At 31.8% G+C, this 23,745-nt stretch overlaps 2 protein-coding genes and 1 pseudogene across 5 annotated transcripts; 1 reads left to right on the top strand and 2 right to left on the bottom strand.

The window, feature by feature from the left end:
• Positions 1–7,149: 7,149 nt before the first annotated feature.
• LOC130800167 (protein PAL OF QUIRKY-like) lies at positions 7,150–9,436 on the bottom strand. 2 transcript variants are annotated; one of them, XM_057663558.1, is made up of 3 exons: positions 9,177–9,436; positions 8,930–9,082; positions 7,150–7,975 (listed from the first exon to the last, which is right to left on the bottom strand). In XM_057663558.1, the coding sequence occupies exons 1-3, from the start codon at positions 9,343–9,345 to the stop codon at positions 7,836–7,838; spliced, it is 462 nt and encodes a 153-aa protein (XP_057519541.1). In that variant the 5' UTR covers positions 9,346–9,436; the 3' UTR covers positions 7,150–7,835. The 2 variants fall into 2 exon arrangements, with proteins under 2 accessions (XP_057519541.1, XP_057519540.1); XM_057663557.1 differs by having other exon boundaries at positions 7,340–9,082; positions 9,177–9,435.
• Positions 9,437–15,412: 5,976 nt separating this feature from the next.
• LOC130800103 (60S ribosomal protein L4-like) lies at positions 15,413–16,036 on the top strand (annotated as a pseudogene).
• A 1,821-nt stretch (positions 16,037–17,857) lies between these two features.
• Positions 17,858–23,513, bottom strand: LOC130800166 (ferric reduction oxidase 8, mitochondrial). Of its 3 annotated transcripts, none has more exons than XM_057663556.1 (9): positions 23,496–23,513; positions 22,763–22,986; positions 22,015–22,108; positions 21,754–21,939; positions 21,014–21,251; positions 20,024–20,351; positions 19,423–19,678; positions 18,527–19,215; positions 17,858–18,421 (listed from the first exon to the last, which is right to left on the bottom strand). In XM_057663556.1, the coding sequence occupies exons 2-9, from the start codon at positions 22,917–22,919 to the stop codon at positions 18,225–18,227; spliced, it is 2,145 nt and encodes a 714-aa protein (XP_057519539.1). In that variant the 5' UTR covers positions 22,920–22,986; positions 23,496–23,513; the 3' UTR covers positions 17,858–18,224. The 3 variants fall into 3 exon arrangements, with proteins under 3 accessions (XP_057519539.1, XP_057519538.1, XP_057519537.1); XM_057663555.1 differs by lacking the exon at positions 23,496–23,513 and adding an exon at positions 23,109–23,206; XM_057663554.1 differs by lacking the exon at positions 23,496–23,513 and having other exon boundaries at positions 22,763–23,102.
• Positions 23,514–23,745: the final 232 nt, after the last annotated feature.

Below are 23,745 nucleotides of genomic sequence, written 5' to 3'. Positions count from 1 at the left end.
CAAGTTATACCATAATTCGAAAATATAAAAAAAACATATAAAAAATGACGAAACAAAATAATAACATTAGATCAAAAATAAATTACTCCATAATTCAAAAATTACATTTAAAATTAAAAAAATCTGAAAATTATAACATTAAACATGTTTAAAATATACCGTAATTTGAACATATCAAAAAAACATACATAATTCAACATAAACATCATGAAATAACATGAAAAAACATGTTGAAAATGACAGTGTACTCCATAATTCGAAATCAAACATAAAAAAAAACATTTAAACATAATTTATTATCATAATCATCAAGAAATAAAAAAAATTCAAAAAAAAAAAAAATAAACACTCACCTTTTAGAAAGAAGATGAGAATTTTAGAGTTGAAGATTAGTAGTATCCACAAGATGATGAGGATGAGATTAAGAGAGAAAAGAAAATTAATAGAAAATGAGATTAATGGAGGAAAAGAAAATTTAGAGCTGAAGAGGTGTAGAGAAGATAGAAGGAAAATGAAGAAGTATAAGATTATGATTGTAGGAAATGAGAAATTAGGGCAAAATATTACGTTTTTTGTCATCGGGAACTGGCGACCAGAAGCCCCGTCGCTGGTTCGTCGCCACTTGTACCGATATGACAGGGGTTTGACTTTTTTCAAAATGGCGACCAGAAGAACGGTCGCTGGTTCGTCGCCATCTCCTCAGTAATGAAAAACATTTGCGTGCTGCAGTAGGAAAAAAATCGGCTGGCATATACAATCATCATCATCATCATCATTATAATAATAATAATAATAATAATAATAATAATAATAATAATTATTATTATTATTATTATTATTATTATTATTATTATTATTATTATTATTATTATTTTATTTATTATTATTATTAGTATTGTTATTATAATTATTGTTATTATTATTATTATTATTATTATTATTATTATTATTATTATTATTATTATATATATATATATATATATATATATATATATATATATATATATATATATATATATATATATATATATATATATATATATATATATATATATATATATATATTGAGAATTTGGAATAATATATCAAAAGAAAACATACTGGACCCAGAACACACCTCTCCATCCGACATAAAAAACCCCGGGAGAGGAAAAAGCCATAGGAAGAGGGGAGCTCGGTGCAGGCCACCCAGAACAGCATAGGGGTGGGCTATGCATACAGGAAAAAACCTAATGTATCACTACACCACCAATTTTATATATACATATATATATATATATATATATATATATATATATATATATATATATATATATATATATATATATATATAATTGTTGTTGTTGTTGTTATTATTATTATTACTACAAAATATTAATAATTCGGAGGAATATAATAAAATTGTATTAAATATTACAAAATATTAAATAAATACATATAAATAATTAAACTACTCTTCATCACTAAAATACTCGTTGTTCTCAACATCTTCATCTTCGGATTCTTCGTTTTCTGACAGTACAAGATCCACATCTTCTTCAGTATCTTCATCATTATCATGCACCTGTTGAACAATTTCGCCAAATTTCAATACAATTTAATTTTCAATACGGTCTCTATTTTCTTCTTGGAAAGCAGCATCTTTGAATTCCTGTTCTATTTCTTTGTCAAATTTAATTTGTTTGACTTTGCAAACCGCTCTCCAATCTTTTAAATTTTGTCTTATACTCGGATATGGAAGATCATATGCTTGACATGCTTGACTTACCAACACAAATGGATCATTATAAACGATACGAACGACCCTAATGTATGTCAACTAACTTATATCGTTTATGAATGTTTGTTCTGTGGCTATTTCCAGTAGTAGTTGGGTCAAACCAATGATATTTGAACAACGTTACTCTTTTGATAGGTATCACCGGGTATTCAACCTATACAATTTCAAGCAATTGCCCGTAAAAATCATCTTCGTCACGACTGTTGTCACCAGCTTTGACGCACACTCCATTATTGTCTGCAGATTTATTTGATGCATGAAGTACTGTATGGAAACTATATCCGTTTGTGTAACAGACATTGTAACTCCGAGCATGTTTAAGTGCTCCTTCAGCCATCTGCTTCAAAATGTCACTGTTCACTCGGTTATCGAATAATCCTTGTCTTGCCTGTCAGATAAATGAAAATAACTTTATGAACTTAATTAACGTAATGTTGACATATATAATTAACGTAAAAGAAGAACAACATACTGTTGTTCTGAACGCATTTGTAAAATTCTCTTGCACAAACGCTTCAATCCTCTGACTTGACCAATTCGGTTGATGTCTTTGAATTGAACTTTTAAAATCAGATACAAATACATCAACATTTTTTTAACAATTCCATCATCATTCCTAGGAAGGTCTCTGACCCTGCATCGCACATGTGGCTCAAAATAATGGGAAACAAAATGCGATGCTTCCCCGGTTAAATATGCGTTGCATATCGATGCTTCAATATGAGCTTTATTTTTCACATTGAGTTTCAAATGTCTAAGGTAACTGAATGGAAAAATTAGTTTACTGGTAAAATAATGAAAAAATTAATTGCATATGTTTTATATACCTCTTAAATGGATACATCCATCTGTATTGGACCGGTCCTGCAATCCTACCCTCATATGCCAAATGGATAGGAAGGTGTTCCATGCTATCAAAGAATGTGGGCGGAAATATAGTCTCGAATTTGCAGATGATAATCGGAATATCTGCTTCCATCTTCCTCAAATCCTCCACACATAGCTTTGTGGCTGTCAAACTTCTAAAATATAAGCTCAACTCGGTAAGAGCTTCCCAAACCTTCACCGGTAGCAATTCTCTGAATGTAGTTGGAATTAAGCGTTGCATGAAAACATGACAGTCGTGACTTTTCATGTCGAACAATTGATGCTTGGCCATGTCAATATTTCCTTGCCATATTGGACACATAACCATCGGGAAATCTAATACTTTTTAACCATTGAAGCAAAGCACATATCTGTTGTTCATTTAATGTATAGGAAGCTTTAGGAATAGACGTATTTGTATATAATCATAACAACATGTTACATGAATTATTATTAATTATTAATTCTATAAAGGTTTGAGAGAATACGGACACTGAATTTAACATTTCAAAGAACTGTCGACACTGAAGGTTTGGATATTCGTCAACGTGTACCGGTGGTTCATTATCTACTGATACTACATCATATTGGGAGGGAAGAAACTGATGGTAAGTGTCTGGAAATACACTAGCTACTGCATCATGCACCATCTGTGAGTATGGATTTAGATTGTTTGACGATTGCTCTCCCACTATCGCTACAACATCAGATGTTGTTCATACCTCTGTGTTTTGATGATATTTCCACTCATAGTAATTTTCAACAAACCCCCTTCTCATTAAATGTTCTCTTATTTCATCTGGTTCCTTATAACAACAATTTTTACACTTTTTACAAGGACATCTAATCTCAGAACTCATGCTATTTGTATGAGCAAATCTAAAAACTCTTTCATTTTTTCGTCTGTTGTACATTCAACTTCTTTCTTGCCTAAAATTCATTTTTAACACCTATATATAATATAATAATATAATTATTCAACTGATTAGTAAAGTAAGTTAATGACAATAAAAATATATAAAATAATTCATAAAAATAACAATATATGATAATAATATAATTATTCTAATAACAATTATTATTAATGACAATAAAAATAAAATCTAAAATAATAAAAAAATATTAGAAACTCATGTAAATAACAAAGGAAATAAAATATGTACTAATTAAATAATAAAATTAAATCAAATTAATGACAATAAAAATTAAATATAAATAATAAAAATAAATAAAACAATTCATGTAAAGATAAAAAACAAGCTACATAATAGAATAAGAAAATCACTAACCTCTCCTAATTCTTTAGTTTCGAAATATACAATGCACAACAATTCTACGTCTTATTTATACAAAATATGGCGACAACACGGCGATTACAAACTCATCGCTATTTTTCAAATTCAAATTCAAAAAATACGTAAAAACAAAGGCGACGAGACGGTGATCTGTGTACTTTATAATATACTTTTATGCTCCCTTCCCTTGCATTTTTATGGCATTTTGATGTGTGATTTCGCATTTTCCATGTGGTTTTACGCTTGGTTGGAGTTTTGTGTGTCTTTGATTATTTCAGGCCATTTTACTCCACTCTTGTATTGGAAGCGAATCACTCCTGAGCATTAGAATGTGTGCTTCGAGATTTGGCAGAGTTCGAGACCGCATTACGACACTTTTGTGAGCTCACGGGCCCATTCGGACATGCTTTTAGTCCCGTTGGGTTTCGTTTGTACTTTTACCGCGTTCTCATGAAGAAAAGTAAGCACAAGATGATAGGCTCGGGCGGGTATTTTCATACCTGGGTGATTTCAAGCAAGAAATAAGAACGTAAGCATCCAAGCCCAAGACCCGGTCGGGTCAAGCTTACACCCCGCCGGGTTTGTCTAAAATCACTTGCTGGAATGATCAACCCACGGACCCAGTCGGGTCTTGCTTAAACCCGGTCGGGTCCTGCAATTTCTATTCTATGGAAAATTCTCAGCACACGGACCCGGTCGGGTCTTTCATAAACCCGGTCCGGTCTTCCAGAAACCCGATCCGGTCTGTCAGAAACCCGGTCCGGTCCTGCTTTAATAACCGTTTTCCGTGCAGTTTTCTTATTTAATCACTAGGGAATGTAATAGAACGGGGAGGTTAACAATTTTTCTCAGTTTTTTAGAGACTTTTAATTCTTCACTTTGGGGAAGAAACTTTGTAACTTCATTTACTTTCGTTCGTCATTTGGTATTCGAATTCAAGTACTATTTCTTTATCCCTTTTCTTGTTATTATTTTTAATCATGTTTCTTTTAATGAATTCTTGTTTTGTTGCAATTAATATGTGTGAGTAGTTTCTAAATCTAGGGTTAGATGGAACCCTAGCCATGATTTTGATGATGAATTATTGAGTTCCAATCCCTTTTTGTTATGCATAATCCTTGTTCATGCTTGATCTCTTATGCTAGTTAACTTACGTTTTTCAATGGAAACTTTGGAAATTGTGGTTAACAATTTATTCTTCGTTAACGAAAGTTAGAGTTGAATGAATTGCCTTTTAGATCAAGGACTTGATAATCTTCATGAAAATAGATAGATTTGATTGTTGGATCTTATAGAATATTGTGCTCAATGTCATTATTATACTTGATTCCATGAAAATAGGTTTGATAGTATGGTAGTGAAGCTAATAGTCTTCGAAAGGAGTTATTAGTATTCTTAATGGTGTATTCGTCCTATTGAACTTGGTTATGATTGTTGTAAGGGTAGTAGGATCTCATTGTCATCATATCATGCTAGTGGGGAAGTTTATCCCTGGATGTTTTAGTATCATCGATCTACCTTTCTAGTTTAATTGTTTGTGCTCTAGTTGTTTAGTTAGTCTAGATATATATTCTCCAAATTTGTGTGTTACCTAGGATCAATTGGTAGCCGGAAAATAATCACTTACTTCATTGTTCCCTGTGGATTCGACCCTGACTGCTGCTATACTAGTTGCATATTAGGATTTGTTTGATAGTACATAAACGACCTATCAGACGGCGACTACTAAATAACCCGTGGCGACCAAAGGGCTTCCAACCTATCCGTCGCCTATATTTAAAAAAAATAAAATATAAAACAAGAAAAATTAGCGACGAGATGGCGATTATGATGCTCGTCGCCAACAATTAAAATTAAAAAAAAAAATATTGTCTTTTTGGCGACTAAATGGCGACCATTCAACCCGTCGCCAACTATTAAAAAAAAAATTACTATCTTCTTGGCAACTAAATGGCGACCACTTAACCCGTCGCCAACTATTAAAATAAAAAAAATTCCTGCTTTTGGCGACTGATTGGCGACCACGGAACATGTCGCCAAAGTACTTTTCCATTTGGCGACTAATCTAACCCTCGCCTTGCCGTCGCCACTCGCGACCAACCCTTCCCCTTACTTTTTTTTCCATCGCTATTTCAATAGTTATTTGTAGTGAATATTTCCTAAATTCTTGTATGAGACGGTCTTCCCGTGAGATGTGTCTCATATTTGGGTTAAATAGTCTAATAATAAGAACTTTAATATAATAAATTTTTTTATGAACTCGTCTTACGGTGAGACGATTTCATACAATAGGCGCAATAAATATTTTCAAAGTTTAAATATAATAAGTATTAGAGACTTAAAAAAAATGTATCAGAGACAGTTATTAACTTTTTATAATTGCCCCCATTTGTGTAATTGGCATCCCTTAAATAGTTACTTCTAATAAAGTTGTTGATTCCGTCAACTCCTTTTAATCCATTTTATCACCTCGTACCTTATTGCTATCCCAAACTTATTCTCTAAAAGATTATTATTCTCTCCAAATATGCTTATATCACCTTAACACTTTATTACTAATATTCTAATTATTATATTCTTAATTCAAATGACACGCAAAATATTAGGCATATACCTATCCCTACAAGTTGGCAATGGACAGTACGAATCTTTTTGCCTCTAAACCATCCCATGAGCCATGGTCCCACGATTGCCTGCCATTTCTTTCTATACAAAATACTTATATATTAATAAATTGGATAAATTTTGATATACTTCCTCCGTTCCATAATTGTTGCTACATTTGCATGGGCACGAGAATTAAGAAAAGTGATTGACTTACACTGTAGTTGATTGTTTACTTTATAGAATATTGTATTTTATTATTGTTAATTGAAAAAGAAAAAGGAAAAATAAATTGTTAGGTTACTTTATAGAGTATAGTATAGTATTTTATTATATAGTATAGAGTATAGAGTATAGAGTAGGATGAAAATAGGGGTAGGTAGAACTTTAAATGATTGTTTTATTACTAAAAACGGAAATGTAGCAAGTAATATGAAATTGCCAAAAATAGAAAATGTAGCAAGTATTATGGAACAGAGGAAGTATATACTATTATTATTTATCTACAATTATATGATTATGATTTTAAATCTAATATTACTTATAAGTTATAACATAATTGATATTTTTTATACTGAACTCAAAATTCGACTTTGATCGTACTTTTTAAAAATCAAATGATGAGTTATATTAATATTTATATAAAATAGACAGAGTCTACAGAACCACATTAGATATTCACATTAAACTGCTTTGAAGCCACATATTATTATTGATCGAACTACTAGTCTAAGCCTTAACAGCTAATACTAATTTTTAAGTAACGTTGTTACATTTATGAAAAAGAAATATATAACAACTCCATAGTATATTTAACTTAAATACTCTTATATGTATATCTTTCCGTATATTTTTTGCCAAGGAGTTTTATCATCATTTCTACATCCTCCTCAATAATATCATTCACCATTATCAACCTATTGCGTATATATCAATTCCACCGGTCTTATCTACACGTTAAATAACAAATTGGATGATGAATTGCACCAAATATTCATTTCAATCCTAAATAAATTTTGGGACCCAATGTAGTTGGCATGTCCACATTCAATCTCTATGATAATAATGCCAACCTCTTCCTGCACTATTCAAGCTTTCCTTAAATTTATTGCTAAAGAAACCTATAGTTTTTTCATAATAATGGCGAATTGGCGATCATATCATATCCTTATCTCCGAACTATTTGGTCCACATAACTAGGGCCATCCCACTTGCCCAACTTCTTGTTTAGAAGTATATTTTATTTATATTCTTTTCACTTTTATTACGTTTCTTATTTTGTCTACTTATTAATTAGAGTCTAATTTTATTAATGGTCCAAATATAATCATTTTTGCCACAAATTTCGGGTTTATTGTAGTCCACCAAGATTTGGCCCGATTAAGTTTGTCTTCTTTGAACACTTCTTCTGCTTTGACCTGCAAAACAACTTACGAAATAAACACGAAATTAGTACACACTTTCATAGATAGAATAAACATTATTTAAAAAACAAATAACCAATAAACAACACATACAACACACAAAAAAATATAAAAATTAATTAAGATTGCACACTGGAAAACAAAAAATAAAAAAAATAAAAAAAATCACTGTATATCATGATAATTTTATCAAATCAAACCATTTCCTACAAAAAAAAGTGCTCATGGACGAGTTGAATGTTGGATGGTTAATTTGGAGTTTGAACCGCTCAAAAATATTATAAAATAAATAAAACAAAATAATGATAAAAAATTTAAATGAAAGAGGTAAAAAAATAAATAATATGGCGTTCGGCGGAACCCTAACAGCGAAAAGAATTGGGGTCGAATTAATCCATTTGCCGTGAAAAAAAGGCCAACAAAAACGGAGCATCGCCGGAAATATAAGGATAGAACAAACAATCAAATTCGTCAACTCCGTATTATAAGGAGTACACAAAGTACCAGTAATTGCTAATATATTTTACAGACTAATTACATAGACCTCAAATCAAAAACTATAAAGGCCAATTTCTTTTTATTTTTTTAATTTTTTTTTGATTTTTGATATTGCCAGTTTTTACTCTGTATGATCATTTTACTGTATCATTCAATTAATTGCAAAGAATAGAATATAAATATTTAAAAAGGATTTTAGTGCAAGCGATTTGAATGTGGAAGAATGTATGAAGAAGGTCGAGAATTGGCTTGAATATGGCAAGGATAATAGTGGCAATTATCTCGAACGATGTTGTAGTTGTTTATTCTTCTCATCAATGGCTTTTGGCCTGGACTGACGAATTTCCGTTTCATAGGTGAGAGATCGGCACAAGAAGATGACGACAAAAATGTTGGAGAAGTTGTTGATGATGAAGCTGATTTAGAAGAAGACAAAATCGCTCTAATCTTCAATTCTTTACCAGAAATCGACGACGCTTTATCGTATTCTTCAATTACATTGAAGAGATCGTCGTTTGATTTGATTGATATTAGAACGTCTAGATCTTCGCTTGGTAATTGACACCGAAGACTCACTGGAAATCCGCAGAGATCTTCGAGTTTCGCCATTAGTTCTGTAAATGTATATTCAAACATTAATTAGCTAAAATCAATAAATTTAAAGCTCAAAACGTACATAAGAAAAAACACAGATAGATGATTAGTTACCGGTGAAAGTGACGGAGCGATAGACAGAGACGACACGAGTAAGGCCACCGACGTAGCGAAGAAGTCCATCGGAAGGACGAGGAAGAATTTTTCCACCGTAACTACAAAGAAATTTTATTTGACTTTTTGAGGTTGAAGAGAAATTTTGAATTTTATTTTGAGCTGCCATTATTATGGAAAAGTGAGGTTTGGAGAAGGAGAGAGAAAAAGCAGTGGTTTTGAAGTCAGGTTGTTGCTTCAAACCATTGAGGCACTGAGTTGTGAGCCATATTTATAGCGGGATCGTCCGGGTAAGGAAAGGTTGCTGTAGCCTGTAGGTGGGAGGAAAGAGGTGGCCTACACGATAAATTATTTTTATTTTAGAAAATACTTTCTTTGTGTTTTTTATTATTTCATCACTTCATATATATCTTATTAACATTTAACAATTAGTTTTTTATACTAAATATATCAATAATCCCAATTTATATTTTTTTTCAATTTAAATATAGTAAAATTCTAGTAGTATTTAATTAATCTCTATATAATTTTATCAATTTGAGATATTAATAATGAAAATATTACATTGATATGTATGAAAAGTAAATGGTATCTTGTGAGTGAAATAGAAGAGTATATTGAAAACGATGCTATATTAGAGTTCGAATAATGTGTTTCAAACTCCAATATTGCCAAGATCGAATGTATGAGGTTTTGTGACAAACAAATTAAGCTATCAATGATATCGAAGTTTGTAGGAAAAAGAAATGCAATAAAACGACACAAAAATTTAACGAGGTTCACCCAACTTAGCTTACGTCCTTCGGTATGTAGTATCTCTTATATTATCAAAGAAGTTCAAAGAACTTTCAAATATAGAGAATTACAATAGAGAAGAGATATAGGCTAGTGTTTGGCTTGGGGTGTATTTTGTAGATGATTACAATGTGTGAATGATAGTTCTTTATTTATAGGAGAGATCTCACTAAGTAACATTAAGTACATTAAAACTATGAATAAATGATAATGAAACATCCCCAAGTACTTGAAGAGTCAAAAACAGCATCCTAGGAATATCAGAGACTTCGCTCGACCACAACAGAGGTTCGCTCAGTCGAGCGGTTTGGTCGAGCGGGCTGCATGAAGTTTCTGGTTGCATTTTGTATGCTTGCTCGACCCATTCTGAGCTCGCTCGACCAAGCGAGCTGGTCGAGCTGCACTTCAGAAGGCTTCTGACAATATTGCTCGACTTGCATAGTAGAGCATCTTGAATTAAACCTTTCCACTTCTTCATTAAGTCCCATAACTCCCATGAATAACTCATACTTCATTACCTCATTAATCCATACTCTTAATCATCATCAAGACTCAACTTAATACACCTATTCATGATATTGATATACGTATGGGATTTCATCCCAAGAGTCACCACATGAATGCACACACCAAATGTGCACTCAAGTCACACCATTCATAACATATATAATTAAGATTTATCAATAATTAAAAAATTCTATATGAAATTTAAAAATTATATATATTTATACTTTTAATTTTACTTATTATAATAAAACAGGATTTACTTAAAATTTGTCCATAAGTTAATAAGGCACTCTTAAACTGATAGAATATTATAGAAATATTTCATTACAGACAGAAATATTTTCTCCACATATTTTTAAGGGATAAAAATTTTTAATTAGGAAAAAGTTGAGTGTGAGTTGATTGGTTGAATTAGTTAAATATTTGGATATTTCTGATTCAATAAGGACCAAGTAGTTTGAATTTGGGCTTGATTCGTAAGCGTGTGGTTGAAGGTTTAAACTACAAGGAATATTTTACTTTTCCTTTCAGAAAAAAACTACAAGGAATATAAACACTTCCTCTTTATAAAACTCCGTTGAAATTATGTGGTAAAATTATGTGGAATCAAATGAAAAAAAAAGCGTAGGTATATAATAAAATAAAGAGTGATAAATATTGCAATAAGATTAACACAAATTCTTGTGATACGGTCGTAGTGTGAGACGGAACTTAAACATAAGTGAACTAGCTTAATTAATACAATTATTAGTATATTAGCTTCTTGTTTTGAGTACTTCTCATCAAAAAATGATTTTTAATAAGAGTAACTTTAAGATTAAGGGAGAGACAAAAATAAATTTAAAGCTACTGACTTTAAACTTAGTTATTTATCAGGAAATTTGAAAAAATATTTATCAGGAAATTTGAAAAAAATAACTATTCCATATTAACTACATTCTCCTTTCAAATTATTTATTATAATTTTGCTATCCAATATAAAATTTTGACCTTTAAAACTTTTAGCAAATAATTAAAATTAAAAACTATGAAAATTTATTATGCGAATATGAATTGAAAAGTTGAGATGAAAGAAACAATTATGTATCCTACTTGATCATGTATTTATTTATACTTTAAAAACAAAAAAAGTAGATCAATATTGATTAAAAAGTATAATAGTTCGTATACAAGTACAACAGTTAACTAGAACCAGAAAAAATTTAAATTTCAGTGGTAAACAACAACAAAATTTCATAATTACCACAATGCAATGTGACTCCCACACACCTAGGGTAGATTTTGAGAGTCGTGTGTACGCAATCTTACATTTAATGATGTAACAAAGAGATAATTTTTAGTTGAACTTTGGTAGCAACATTTTTATTAAAATCTATTATAATTCGAAACTAAATTAAAAAATAATATATTATTTGGCTTATTAAAATAATGGACATAAAGAAACACCTCAAATCCTGATTGTAGAATAGACAAATTAAACTCAAATGTGAAGAAGTCCAAAAGTAACCCCAATGGCAATACCCTCATGCATGCATGACTTGTTGACCGTGACTATTCAATTTTCACTGTGAGAACTCTCCAGAAAAAATTAGCTTTCAGTACTATTTAGAACACTACCTAAACATTTGTCACCTAATCAGTGTAAATTATGCCCTCCATTCGTTAAAATCACACAATTTTGTCCCACAAAGAATGGACAAAAGGTGCTTGCATGTTAAGGATTACCCTCTACTCATCCATATAAATATGAAGGGAAAGGACACTTTTGAATCCACCCTTGACAAGTTGCATAAATTGGGTGTTCATCAAACGGCCAATCTATCTTCAAAACACAAACTAGCCACGTATGTATTGGTGAAACCTAGGGTCGAGAGAATCTAAGGAGTGTTTGGTAAATTAGCACATTGAGCAATTTTAGCTCATTTTGATATAAATAGAGAGTTGGGTGATCTAACCAGATAATACTAGTATTTGATGAACTAGCTGGTTAAAATAACTTATTGACATGAATAAGTTGTTTTTGAACAAGCTGCTCATAGCAGCGGGTTCAATATCAGCTAGTCAAACCAGTTGATAAAATCAGCTGGTTAAATCAACTATTATAATCAGCTATCAGCTATCAGTTATCAATCGTTTGTCAAACAACCTCTAAATCTAGATATGTCTAGGTTATAGTTTAGGTCGTCATTTGAATTAAAAAGACCCTTTCATTGTTGAATTGTATTCCCGACTTGTAACATAAAAGTGTAGTAGTTATGTTGATTCAACACACATACATAAATAAGTCTTCGACCCAAAATGCCAAGATATGTGTATATTTCATGGCACATTTTTTGGAGATGTTCTTATTTCTCTTCTATTTTCATATGGTATAGTATATAACTTAAAACTCGCATAATTTAAATGTTTAGACATTTATTTTATAATTTCATTTGTTCACATAGAAAATATTTAAATATAATCAAATGTGTACTCTACCTTACATATTCACAATTGAAAGGGATTGTTTTGAGATAATTATTGATTGCAAAATCAATCTACAACGAACTTTACATTATTAATATAAGTAAATATGATTTTGCAAGTCATATTATTATAATTATACTGATTATAATTCAAAAATTAAAATCATAGATCTAAATTGAGAATTAAATGAACACAAACACACAATCGTTATTCACATGCTATAGTCTTTACGAAATATCTAAAGTTAAAAGTTAATTTGCCTATAAAAAAAATGACAAAAATAATACAATTTTTTTCTTAAGAAAGGGAAAGAAATGGTCAACAAATTACTACGAAATTGGTAATAATACAAGCTTTTTGATTAATATGATTTGGCAATTGTACGTATTTAAATGCCATTTTACTTGCCCATAGAGTAAATTTGAATATTTATTGATAAATGGGTTTTCTGTCACTTGGACAAAAGTATTAGGTGATCGAAGATCTTCGATGATGAAAGACGTAATATTTGCTCTAACCGAAATAATTTTAAAAGAATTGAATATTTATTATGTTTAAAATTTTAAAAGAATTGAATATTTATTATGTTTATACTTAAAAGTTATAACTAAAACCCATGATTGAAGATGAAATTGAGAGAATATTGGAAATTATTTGGCATTTTTTGCATCATGTAAACTAGTGGCTTAGTTACGCCAACTAATATTATATACGTGTATGGACCGTGTTTTATGGTTTTTAAAAGAATACTCCATTAAGGAAACCTAAGTCAAAGAATACAAAGCTTAATGTTTGAAGAATAAAAACCATTTTTACCTCTAATTTAAATAATAATTAATAAAATATGATTGCATATCATTTATAACTGTTAGGGTCACTATAGATTATAAAAAAGGTTAAAATAAATAAATAAAATTTTGTTTAATTCTTGTTTTAATGCAAAATATTATTAATATTTATTTTTTAAAATACTTTTTACTAATGTTATCGTTATGTTAAATTAGAGATAGTAAAACTTGAATAAATACATTTGACATGTAATTTAAACTAAAATAAAACATATGGAAAAGAATAGAGGGTTTAACCTTTATTCTTTTGTATATATAGTTACAACAGTTACTTTCTCATCCTTCTCATATTAATATGTCTTCTTAGTATATTCTACACTATCGCATTAATTTATTAAGATATCAAAAAATAGGGACTAAAAAGTAATTGAAACAAAAAAATTGGATTAGCGCAGCTGTGTTTATGGTTTAAGCATCATTTAGGTTGTACAAGGTTAGTTTTTGCATTTTCAAGCCTAAAATGGTTAAAAAATTTACAATTAGATCTTTTTTATAATTGTAACATACGTGACTTTTTATGATAACCTTAGGTATACATGGTGTTTTAAATGGTATTATATTTAATGACTCTAAATATTGAATATATTGTGACTCATAATTCTAAAATATGTGAATGAATTTTCCATATAATTTTGAGATTCACTTTCCACAAATAATAAAAAGAAGATGAGATTCTATTTTTTTTTTAAATTATAGAAGTATATGCGAAGGAAAAAGGAGTGGCTTAAAAGGACGTGCTAGTAGGGGTGTTTAAAAATATTCGATTCGGAATATTCGGTATCTGGTTTAAAAAACGGATAAATTATCCGATTTTTGGAAATCGGATAATTCGGACCGCGTATCAGATTTAAAAATCGGGTACCAGATTCGGATACAAATCAGAATATTGGCAAAAACGGGCATCCATATATCCCATTTTCTATTTTTTTTATTTTTTTCTTTTTAAAATATATAAATATTTTTTCATATAATTTTTTGTTTTTAGGTTGTTAAATTTAATAATATGTACAATTCTCAATTATAAGTAAGTTGTTTAATTAATTTATTGTTAATTAAATTAGACTTTTGAAAATCCAACCATAGTTCCAAAATGCTTTGTATTCAAAGATTAAAAAATAAGCTTGATTAAAAAAAGGAAAGCAAATTGAGATTAAATGTTTATACGGAAAAAAAACGTAATATCATATAAAAAAAACAAAAAAAAAATAAAATTTTAAAAACCGGATATCCGGTATCCGATCCAGATTAAATCGGATATCTGGATTTTGGATATCCGTTTTTTTCGAACCCGAACAAGATAGTGATTTTTACTATCCGAAAAATCATGTATCCGGATCCAAATCGACCCGGTATAGCATGCATCTATTCTCATTCAATATTATTTAAGTGAGTAAAAAATGAGATAAAGTTTATATACGTAATCTCTTTTAGTGGTTAATTTGGTTGAAAAGTTAAGAGAAATCCATTTTATTTTATTTTTCTAAATAAAAAGGCCGATCGAATATAAAATATTGAAACCCTAAATCGCCATTGCCAGATAAATAAAACCCTTCTCTCTTCTTCACACCTCTCTTAGCCATCACAGAACCCTTATCGTCCATTTCTTCCCATCCTAGAGCAATGGCTTCCATAGTCGTCGTCGCCCGTCCTCTAGTTAAATTCAACCTCTTGAATCATCTATGGCGACGGATGCTCCGAACACCGTGGCCCTACCCGACACCATGAAAGCACCTCTCCGACCCGACATCGTAACCTTCGTCCACTCCCAAATGAGAAACAATTCTCGCCAACAATATGCTGTTTCCAAAAAGGCTGGTCACCAGACCTCAGCAGAATTTGGGGAACAGGACGTGCAGTTTCTCGTATCCCTCGTGTTCCCCGTGGTGGTACTCACCGTGTTGGTCAGGGAACTTTTGGAAACGTGTCGTGGTGGTTGTATGTTTGCTCCGACCAAGATCTGGCGTAAATGGCATCGTGCAATCAATGTTAACCAGAAGTGATACGTTGTCTTATCTGCTATTGCTGCGACTGCTATTCCTTCTTTTGTTCTTGCATGAGGGCATAAGATTGAGAACGTACGTCCCTGAACTTCCTCTTGTTTTTGGGGATGATATTGAAAGTGTTGAGAAAACTTCATCTGCTTCAAAGGTTTTGAAGACAATCGACGCTTACCCAGATGTCAAAAAGGCCAAGAATTCCATTGCCATAGAGAAGAGTGCGGTCAAAGAGACTAGAGACTACTAGGATTATATAGAAGGATCACATCGTGCTATATTAGCTAATTGAGTAAGGGTTGGTTTCTTAAGAACCTGAAAACATCTGCAGTTGTCGCACATATATACTAGACAGATGCAAGACCTTTTTTTGTTAGATGGTTGAGTTGCTTTTGTACATTAGATTTTAGCTTCACAATCAAGCATCAGTGAGAGTTAAAAAATTTGAGAGAAGTTATAGAAAGCATTAATAAGTTTTGTGGTCTGGTAATATTTTTCTTGTAGAGTATCATCATTCTATCACCTTATGCCATTGACTTAGGTTGAGTTTGATGGGGTTGGATGTACACAACCTTACTAGTAAAAAAGATAAGTTGTTTGATATGACACTTCCAGAGCAAATTACGTGCGGTAATTAAGAAGTGCACGTGATACATTGAGTCATTTAGCATCAAAGCCAAATAAGTATTGTCTTTCACTCCATCAAGAATGAACATATATTTTTCTACTTTAGTAACAAAAAAAATATCAGACATAACCAATCAACACCCATTGAAACAAGCTCAATAGGAGATGTTTTACATTACCTTTAGACCAAGATCCACCTTATAAAAATAGTTTGATATTATGACAATGAAGAAAATTGAAAAGATTAGCACTTCCTTCTTAATTGAGACTATTGGGTTAATTTTGTCTTTCTTGATTTGCTTAGTTGTTTATTCTCTTGTGAGTTGGATTGAAATAGACAGATTTGCCTTGATGTACCATTTTCGACTTATTAATCTTCTTAATCATTCCTAACTTTGACTCATTGGTAAAATCTTTTCCCGGATTGGTTCTCTAAGAAAATAACACACTGTACCTGTAGACTGCAAATTCTGACACTTACCGAGTACTTCAAAAATCACTATCGTGATTAAAATCCATGGTAAATGACAAAATGTTGTAGGGGAAATGCACTTCATCTTACTAGTTTAGTTTTTCTAAAGGTATTTGCCCCCTTTGCAAATCTACTATGGTTAGTGATAGATTTCCTATGACAACTTAAATTATGTGATGGGGATTGGTCTAATGTGACCATTACAAGATTCTTTAGGGGGTAAATTAAAACCTCTTCTATATCTTGAACTGTGAGGGAGTAGGAGTAGTGTTTTTGACAGGAAACACTAAGTGCATCCAAACAGAATTGCATTCATTTATTTGTGCTTGATTGACTTCTCTTTTTGTTTGCCAAGGTTGAAGTCAGCTTGTTTCACTCTAGTTAGTATTATTAGGAACCTAGAAGGATATGATCCTATTCTTATATGTTGTGTGTATGACTTCATAGGTTAACTCCGCATGGTAGTCTTTTAGATAGTTAGCTACGATGTGCATATCTTTATTTATGTAACACGACAATTGTGCATGTGCTGGACCTGCTAGTGAATAACTTATTGGGAACAAGTATAACATGCAATTATTCTCATTTAATATTATTTAAGAGAGTAAAAAATGAGATAAAATTTACATGCGTAATCTCTTTTGGTGGTTAATTTGGATGAAAAGTTAAGAGAATTAAAAATTAGAATTTTGAAATTATAATAGGTTTTAAAACAAGGGCTAATTAAAAATTTAGTTGTGAAGTCAGGGTTTAGAACAAGAGAGAAAGTGATATCACAAAATGAATTTAGTTTAGCCCATTTTACTTTATTTTTCTAAATAAAAAGGGCAAAGTTCGGTCCATTTAAGATCTTATCCGTTATAAACCTGTATATTTGTGGGCCGGATTCAGAACCCCAATGGGCCTCTACCCGTTGCACAACTCTTAACTACCGGCCTTGCTAAACAAACGTGATGGTGAAACTGAAAAGGATGACAATCACAAAGTTTAATAGAGTAGCAATCTTTTTAAGGGAAGCCAATAATTTACATATTGTAATCCAAATTCCAACACATACTACATAGTTTTACAATCTCTAGCAATTTACCTATATTCAATACAGAAACATTGTTCATTAGACATACATAGTTACCAAATCACACTATCAGGCATCAGCTAGCATCTATTCTTATGGTCCAACACTCCAACTATAGTATCGTATGATCGAAAGTACGTAGCCATTATCATGTATTGATCGATGCATGTATTCGAGCGATCATCTATGATCGCCTTAGATAGCATCTATTATTGGGATTCCAATTTCTATTCAAACGGTATATGCCTTAACTAAACCGCGGCACTACAGGCTAAAGCTGAGGGAGTGGAAACTAATGACAAGCGGCTGATGCTGCTTCCGATCCATTGAATTTATCTTAAATGCTTTACGATAATTTTGTTGGCAAGCTGATGCTACTGATTCCTTCATTGTCTCCGGTCCACACACTACTACACCTATACTCGATCCTCTGAATTCATGTTCCATTTCAAGCAGCAATTCTGTTAAGTCATTCAAGTGAAAATTAGTCCAGTGTAAGATAAATGTAGGAAATTTAAAGGAACAGAAACATATTTGTTTATGATAGGGTCTAGAAAAGAAGCTACCTTTGAAGATTGGCCTCTCTCCATAATGAATTTCGTGTTCTTCAATAGTAGTAGTATTTGCACCCTCCATTGTGCTTAACTTCATATCTTCATTGCCATCATCCCAACTGGTCAAAAGTACCTCTCTTGCATTTCTCGTTCTAAACACCATCGCAAGCAGAGCACCAGACGCTACAGCTATCAGGAACGAGCATAAGAGGAAAAGATCAACTACCGAGGAGGGACTTCCTGGCTTGGAAGACTTCTTATCGGGTGTAGTAATATACCGGTTGAAAACACAAAGTGATAGAAGGAAAATAACATATGAAAAGCCAACGATTGCACATAACAAAGGTGGGTTGATATTTGCAGCTCCTACGGTATAACCTGAGTTCTTCATGTCAAAGAGAATAGTTCGGTTTATTGTAAATGTTCTCATTAGTTCTCTTAGACTCGAATTTCCCTTCTTCTCTTGCGTCACAAAAACTCTTAGTTTTAGATGGCAGAACTCGGAGGTTTGATTCGTTAAGACAAGATGGGAAATCGGTTCCAAAAGAGAAATGCCTTCGGACTTCTTTGCTACATATATGAGCTGTATTTGTGAAGGTGTTTTGTTTATTAAATCACCCTTTGCAGATGCTATTTCCTGCAGTATGCTTAATAATGGAGTAATCCCTATTCCACCCGCGATCAATAACAAATTATCGTATCTGCACAAAAAACCAAAACGTTCACAAGTCGCAGAGTCTAATCTTCCCAAAGTTCAGTACAGTTCAGTTCAACACGTTTCTTTGCTCTCACATTTAGTTATTCGTTATGTTTATAAGTTGTTTTTAGTCCTATAGAAAAGGTTCTAAGTAGTCTGTTCTGTTTCGCTCTTGCTTAATCTATGTGAAGCAAAAGAACACTAAACGAACCTGATAAAATCGAATGATGGAGGTCCATAAGGGCCTTCAACTGCAACAGGAATGCATTTTGTGTAGCTATTTGACTCCGCTTCCTTACACAGTATCTTATACAAAGAATTTGTCCAGCGTCCTTCGCATTTGATTATAACCGACATCGTTTGATCATTCACCGAAGAGCTTGAAGTAATGCTAAATGGATGCCAATGAAATTTAGATACCATTGGTATCTTCAAGAAAATTGTGCTGGTTGGTGTGTAATTCAGGCCTGCACAAATTTGAAGGAAAACAAACATTAAAATTTGAACCGTCATTTGATCGGTTTCTGACCAAGGGGTGTTTGGCAAATAGTTGACAGTTTTTGAGCTTTTTAGTTGACTTGTGTTACCAGCTGTAAGTGCTGACTTTCAAACTAGCTAGATTAATCAATCAGATCCCATTTTTCATTTTAGCTCAGATACTAGCTTTTTAGCAAGCTAAAAAGTCACTTACTGAATAAGTTTTTTGGCTTTTTGACTAACCAACAAAATAAAAAACAAAAGTCAACAAAAAAGTCAATGAAAAGCCAACTACCAAACACCTACCAACTCTAGGAATGGATTTTTGTGTTTACTTGGGTCTTTCGGAAAGGTTAGCTCTATGATCTTGCTAGGGAAGAATCTCACGGAAAGAATGCGAAATTCTGGCCTTGATTGGATTATTCGAGTCACCTTGTCGATTGCAAAGAGGAAAACACCGGCAAATACCATGTAAAAGTGCTTGTCACCAGCATGAAACATGAAGAACACAAGAAAGACTACATACAGATGGTGTATGCTAAAGAACACATCAAATTTTCTCCTCCTTACAAAGGGAAGTGATGCAGTCCAAATAATCAGCAATGTCACTAGAGTAATCATCCCAGCTAGGTATATTCGACCTTCTTTCTGCCAACTCCAAATCTGGGGTTTTGAGAAGTATCAAAAATCAGTTTTAATCGGTAAAAAAATCGGTAAAAAATATTGGTTCAGTAAAAAATTGCATGAAAAGAACACTCATAGATTTTGGAGGGAAGCAACACTAGTCAGTCAGTAGTCAAAAGTGTGCTCTACAAAAGGAGTAAGATTCCTAGATCAGTCTCAATATGTAAAAAATAGTTTTAGTCGACAAAAATGATGTTGATTCAGTTGAACTCGCGTGAAAAGAACACTATCATCGATTCTAGAGGGAAGCAACAGAAGTGTGCTCTATAAAAGGCGTATGACTCCTAGTTCACTTTCTATAAGTGCGAAAATCAGTTTTGATCGATAAAAATAATATTGATTGAGTTAAACTCGCGTGAAAAAAATTGTCATAGAATCATGATTGAAACAACACAAAGCTCTACAAAAGGCATTGGACTAATAGGTCAGTTTCAACACTAACCAACAATCAATTTTGATCGGTAAAATCAAACACATGACTAATTTTCATTGGTCAATGATATATAGTGCAATAGTTAGGCAGCAGTAAAATGACTCGTTAAATCGTGGACACTTCTTATCTATGGGAAGCTGCAGATGACATTCCTATCTTAATTGGGTACTTCGGACCCCACCTAGGTGGGAGTGTTGTATGCAAGTACCTGATTTTGTATTTGATGGTTGATGGCCCAGATGAAAATAGTGCCTACTCCATGCAGAACAGCAAAGAGTGTCATCATTGTCCCAAGCCAAATATGGTACCTAACAGAACCTTCAAATTGGATACCAAGTAATCTAAATATTGATAATCCTCTTAGGATAGGGAAGAGGAGAAAACCAAGGCAAACTTTTGCCATTAGACCGAACCTAGTTGACACCCTCAACAACTTCAGCTGCCATCTGAAACAACCATTTTTATTAGTTATTTTGCTTTGCCGATGAATATATAACATATCTTGGAGTTTCATCCATACATTATAATGTAAAAAGAATCATCTCAATTAAAAACTTAAGCTGATAGTATTAGAAGTACAAAATACAATATCCATGTGAATAAAAATGTGGACAAATAAACGAGTACTTTGTTTAGGTGGTGTTTAGTTTGACGAAAATTTGAATATTTTCCGGGTTTTCTATTTGAAAGAAAACTATTAAGCTAAGAAGGGCAAATTTTAACGAGTTGAAAATATAAAAGTGGAGGGAAATTAGTCTTAATCGGATTCAAGGAAAATGTTTACAAAGGGATAGATATCTCTTTTCCATCCTTGTTTTACATGGTAAACCTCAAGTCAAACCAAACAACGAAAAAAAAAAATTGGTTTTGAGGAAAACTTTATTTGCCAAATCAAACACCCCTTAATGACGGGACTAATTCGGTATCATAACAGTTAAGAAAACTCACATATTTAGTTTCACAGATTTCACAGGTACCAACTTCTTGTAGTCATGGGAGAGTCTAACATAGAATGTCCAAACCAGAATAGCCAATACTAAAGACATGACCAGAACATCAATGCCAGATAACATACCCATTGGAGATTTTACTATCAATGGATTATGCAGAGCTGTTACACATCTGCTTATACCTCTGCAATTAAACCCAAATCTTAGACAACAAAATCTTTATATACTCAAAAGTAAAATTTAATACAATGCTATTTACCTTTTACTTAAACTCCTTGATTGAAAATACAAGTATAGTAAGCCAATTATAGCTAGTAATATAATGGGAAATGTATAAACCACAAAATCAACACCTGCATGCATCAAAATAGACATCAGTCTTCAAAAGCCAATGTCACGGAATGTAGCTAGCGGGTACAATTCTCATTCACCTCTCATTTCAAATGGAATATTCTCAACCATCGGCTTAAGTTTTTGATTGAGTTGGTTTCCTGACATGGTATCAAAGCCCATGACAAGAGGTCACATGCTTGAATCTCAACCACTCATCAAATTTAAGTGAAATATTTTGCGCCAAGTATGAGGTGGCATATGCTGCAACCTCACTTCTAGCCCAAAGAATTCTCATATGAAGGGGCAAGTTAGAGGATATAACATAGTCTGGGCTTTTAGGGCTTCAACCATCATCTTAATTTCTTAGTTGAGTCGATTCTTTTGACAATAAATTTACTATATTGCAATAATAAAATGAAGTATAACCCATTAAGAGGGCTTAGGATGCATACACACTTTTGGCCCAACGGCTTTCTACGAGAGGGTGTGATAGAGTATATAATATTATCTAAAACTTTAACTATCAACTTAAGTTTTTTGATTGCAACTTGCAAGTTATAAATTCTCACATGAACTTACAAACAACTCTAATTATATATAGGAAAATAATAAATCATAATGTGAATAATCATGCATAATTAAAAGCAATTAATATAGAAGTATATATGAGGTACCATTATATTTGATAATTGTTGTCTGCAAATCATCTTCAACTTGTTTCCAGCTTTTGGTCCATACATTAGTGGGTTTCAGAAGCCATAAAATAATCCATACAGAAAATATCAGCATCAATGAGGTTTTCAGAATGGTAAGAAGCATAGTTTTGGCCATTTTCTTCTTTAAATTTCTTTTGGGTTAAACACCAAATGACAATAATAGGATTAGTTTATATAGAAACCTGAAAATAATCACCAAAAAGTTGTGTAAAAGAGAAATATATATCTTCTGTCGATCACTTTGAATTTGCCAGGAAAAAACTAAAATATTCTCGTATCAAAAGAGAATATGGTGCAAACTTACATAGAAACAAAGGGGTATTATATAATGATAAATTTGTTATTGTTATACAATAAGACCCGCAAGAGAGGAGAAGGAGAGTTGTCTGTACACAAAACTGATGACATTCTATATTAAAATCAATTATTTATAGAAGAAATAGCTCAACGAACTTATACCTAGTCAACCTCTCTAATTTTTCGATATGGGATCACATTATAGAGTATATTATAATATATCCTGATCAACTTAAAATTTTGATTGAATTGATTCTTTAACATAGATATGAATTATTTTTGCCACATATAATACGTGTGCTATTACTAGCTATTGAAAGTGGAGTAAACAATTTTAGACACCCACTATACAATCTGTCTATCTTTTATTACAGTATGCAAATGAAATAAATACCTCATTGATTATATGCTTTTTGATGTAATCTGTAATCTGCTGCTAAATACGTGCATAAATAATGATCATGTATAATCTTTATGATGGCCAAATTCAGAATACTAATTAATATAAAATTGACTGAACATTTATCTTTATATATGTATATATATATAATCAATTTGAGTGTTATTTTTCTATATTATAGTAGATTTAATTAAATAAATTAAATCGAAATCATAAAATAGATAGATTCAGATCTAAATTGTCG

Source organism: Amaranthus tricolor, chromosome 14 (genome assembly GCF_026212465.1).
Source record: "Amaranthus tricolor cultivar Red isolate AtriRed21 chromosome 14, ASM2621246v1, whole genome shotgun sequence".
Classification (NCBI taxonomy): domain Eukaryota; kingdom Viridiplantae; phylum Streptophyta; class Magnoliopsida; order Caryophyllales; family Amaranthaceae; genus Amaranthus; species Amaranthus tricolor.
This window is presented reverse-complemented; position numbering and strand designations above follow the sequence as displayed.

Bases quoted from the DNA above. Each gene is read 5' to 3' on its own strand.
- LOC130800167 (XM_057663557.1), bottom strand. From the start codon at position 9,345: ATGGCAGCTCAAAATAAAATTCAAAATTTCTCTTCAACCTCAAAAAGT. The intron at 9,083-9,176 runs GTAACTAATCAT...ATACATTTACAG, and splicing joins TCGCTCCGTCACTTTCACCG to AACTAATGGCGAAACTCGAA.
- LOC130800166 (XM_057663556.1), bottom strand. From the start codon at position 22,919: ATGGCCAAAACTATGCTTCTTACCATTCTGAAAACCTCATTGATGCTG. The intron at 22,109-22,762 runs GTACCTCATATA...TGATGCATGCAG, and splicing joins AACAATTATCAAATATAATG to GTGTTGATTTTGTGGTTTAT. The intron at 21,940-22,014 runs GTAAATAGCATT...GTTTAATTGCAG, and splicing joins TCAAGGAGTTTAAGTAAAAG to AGGTATAAGCAGATGTGTAA.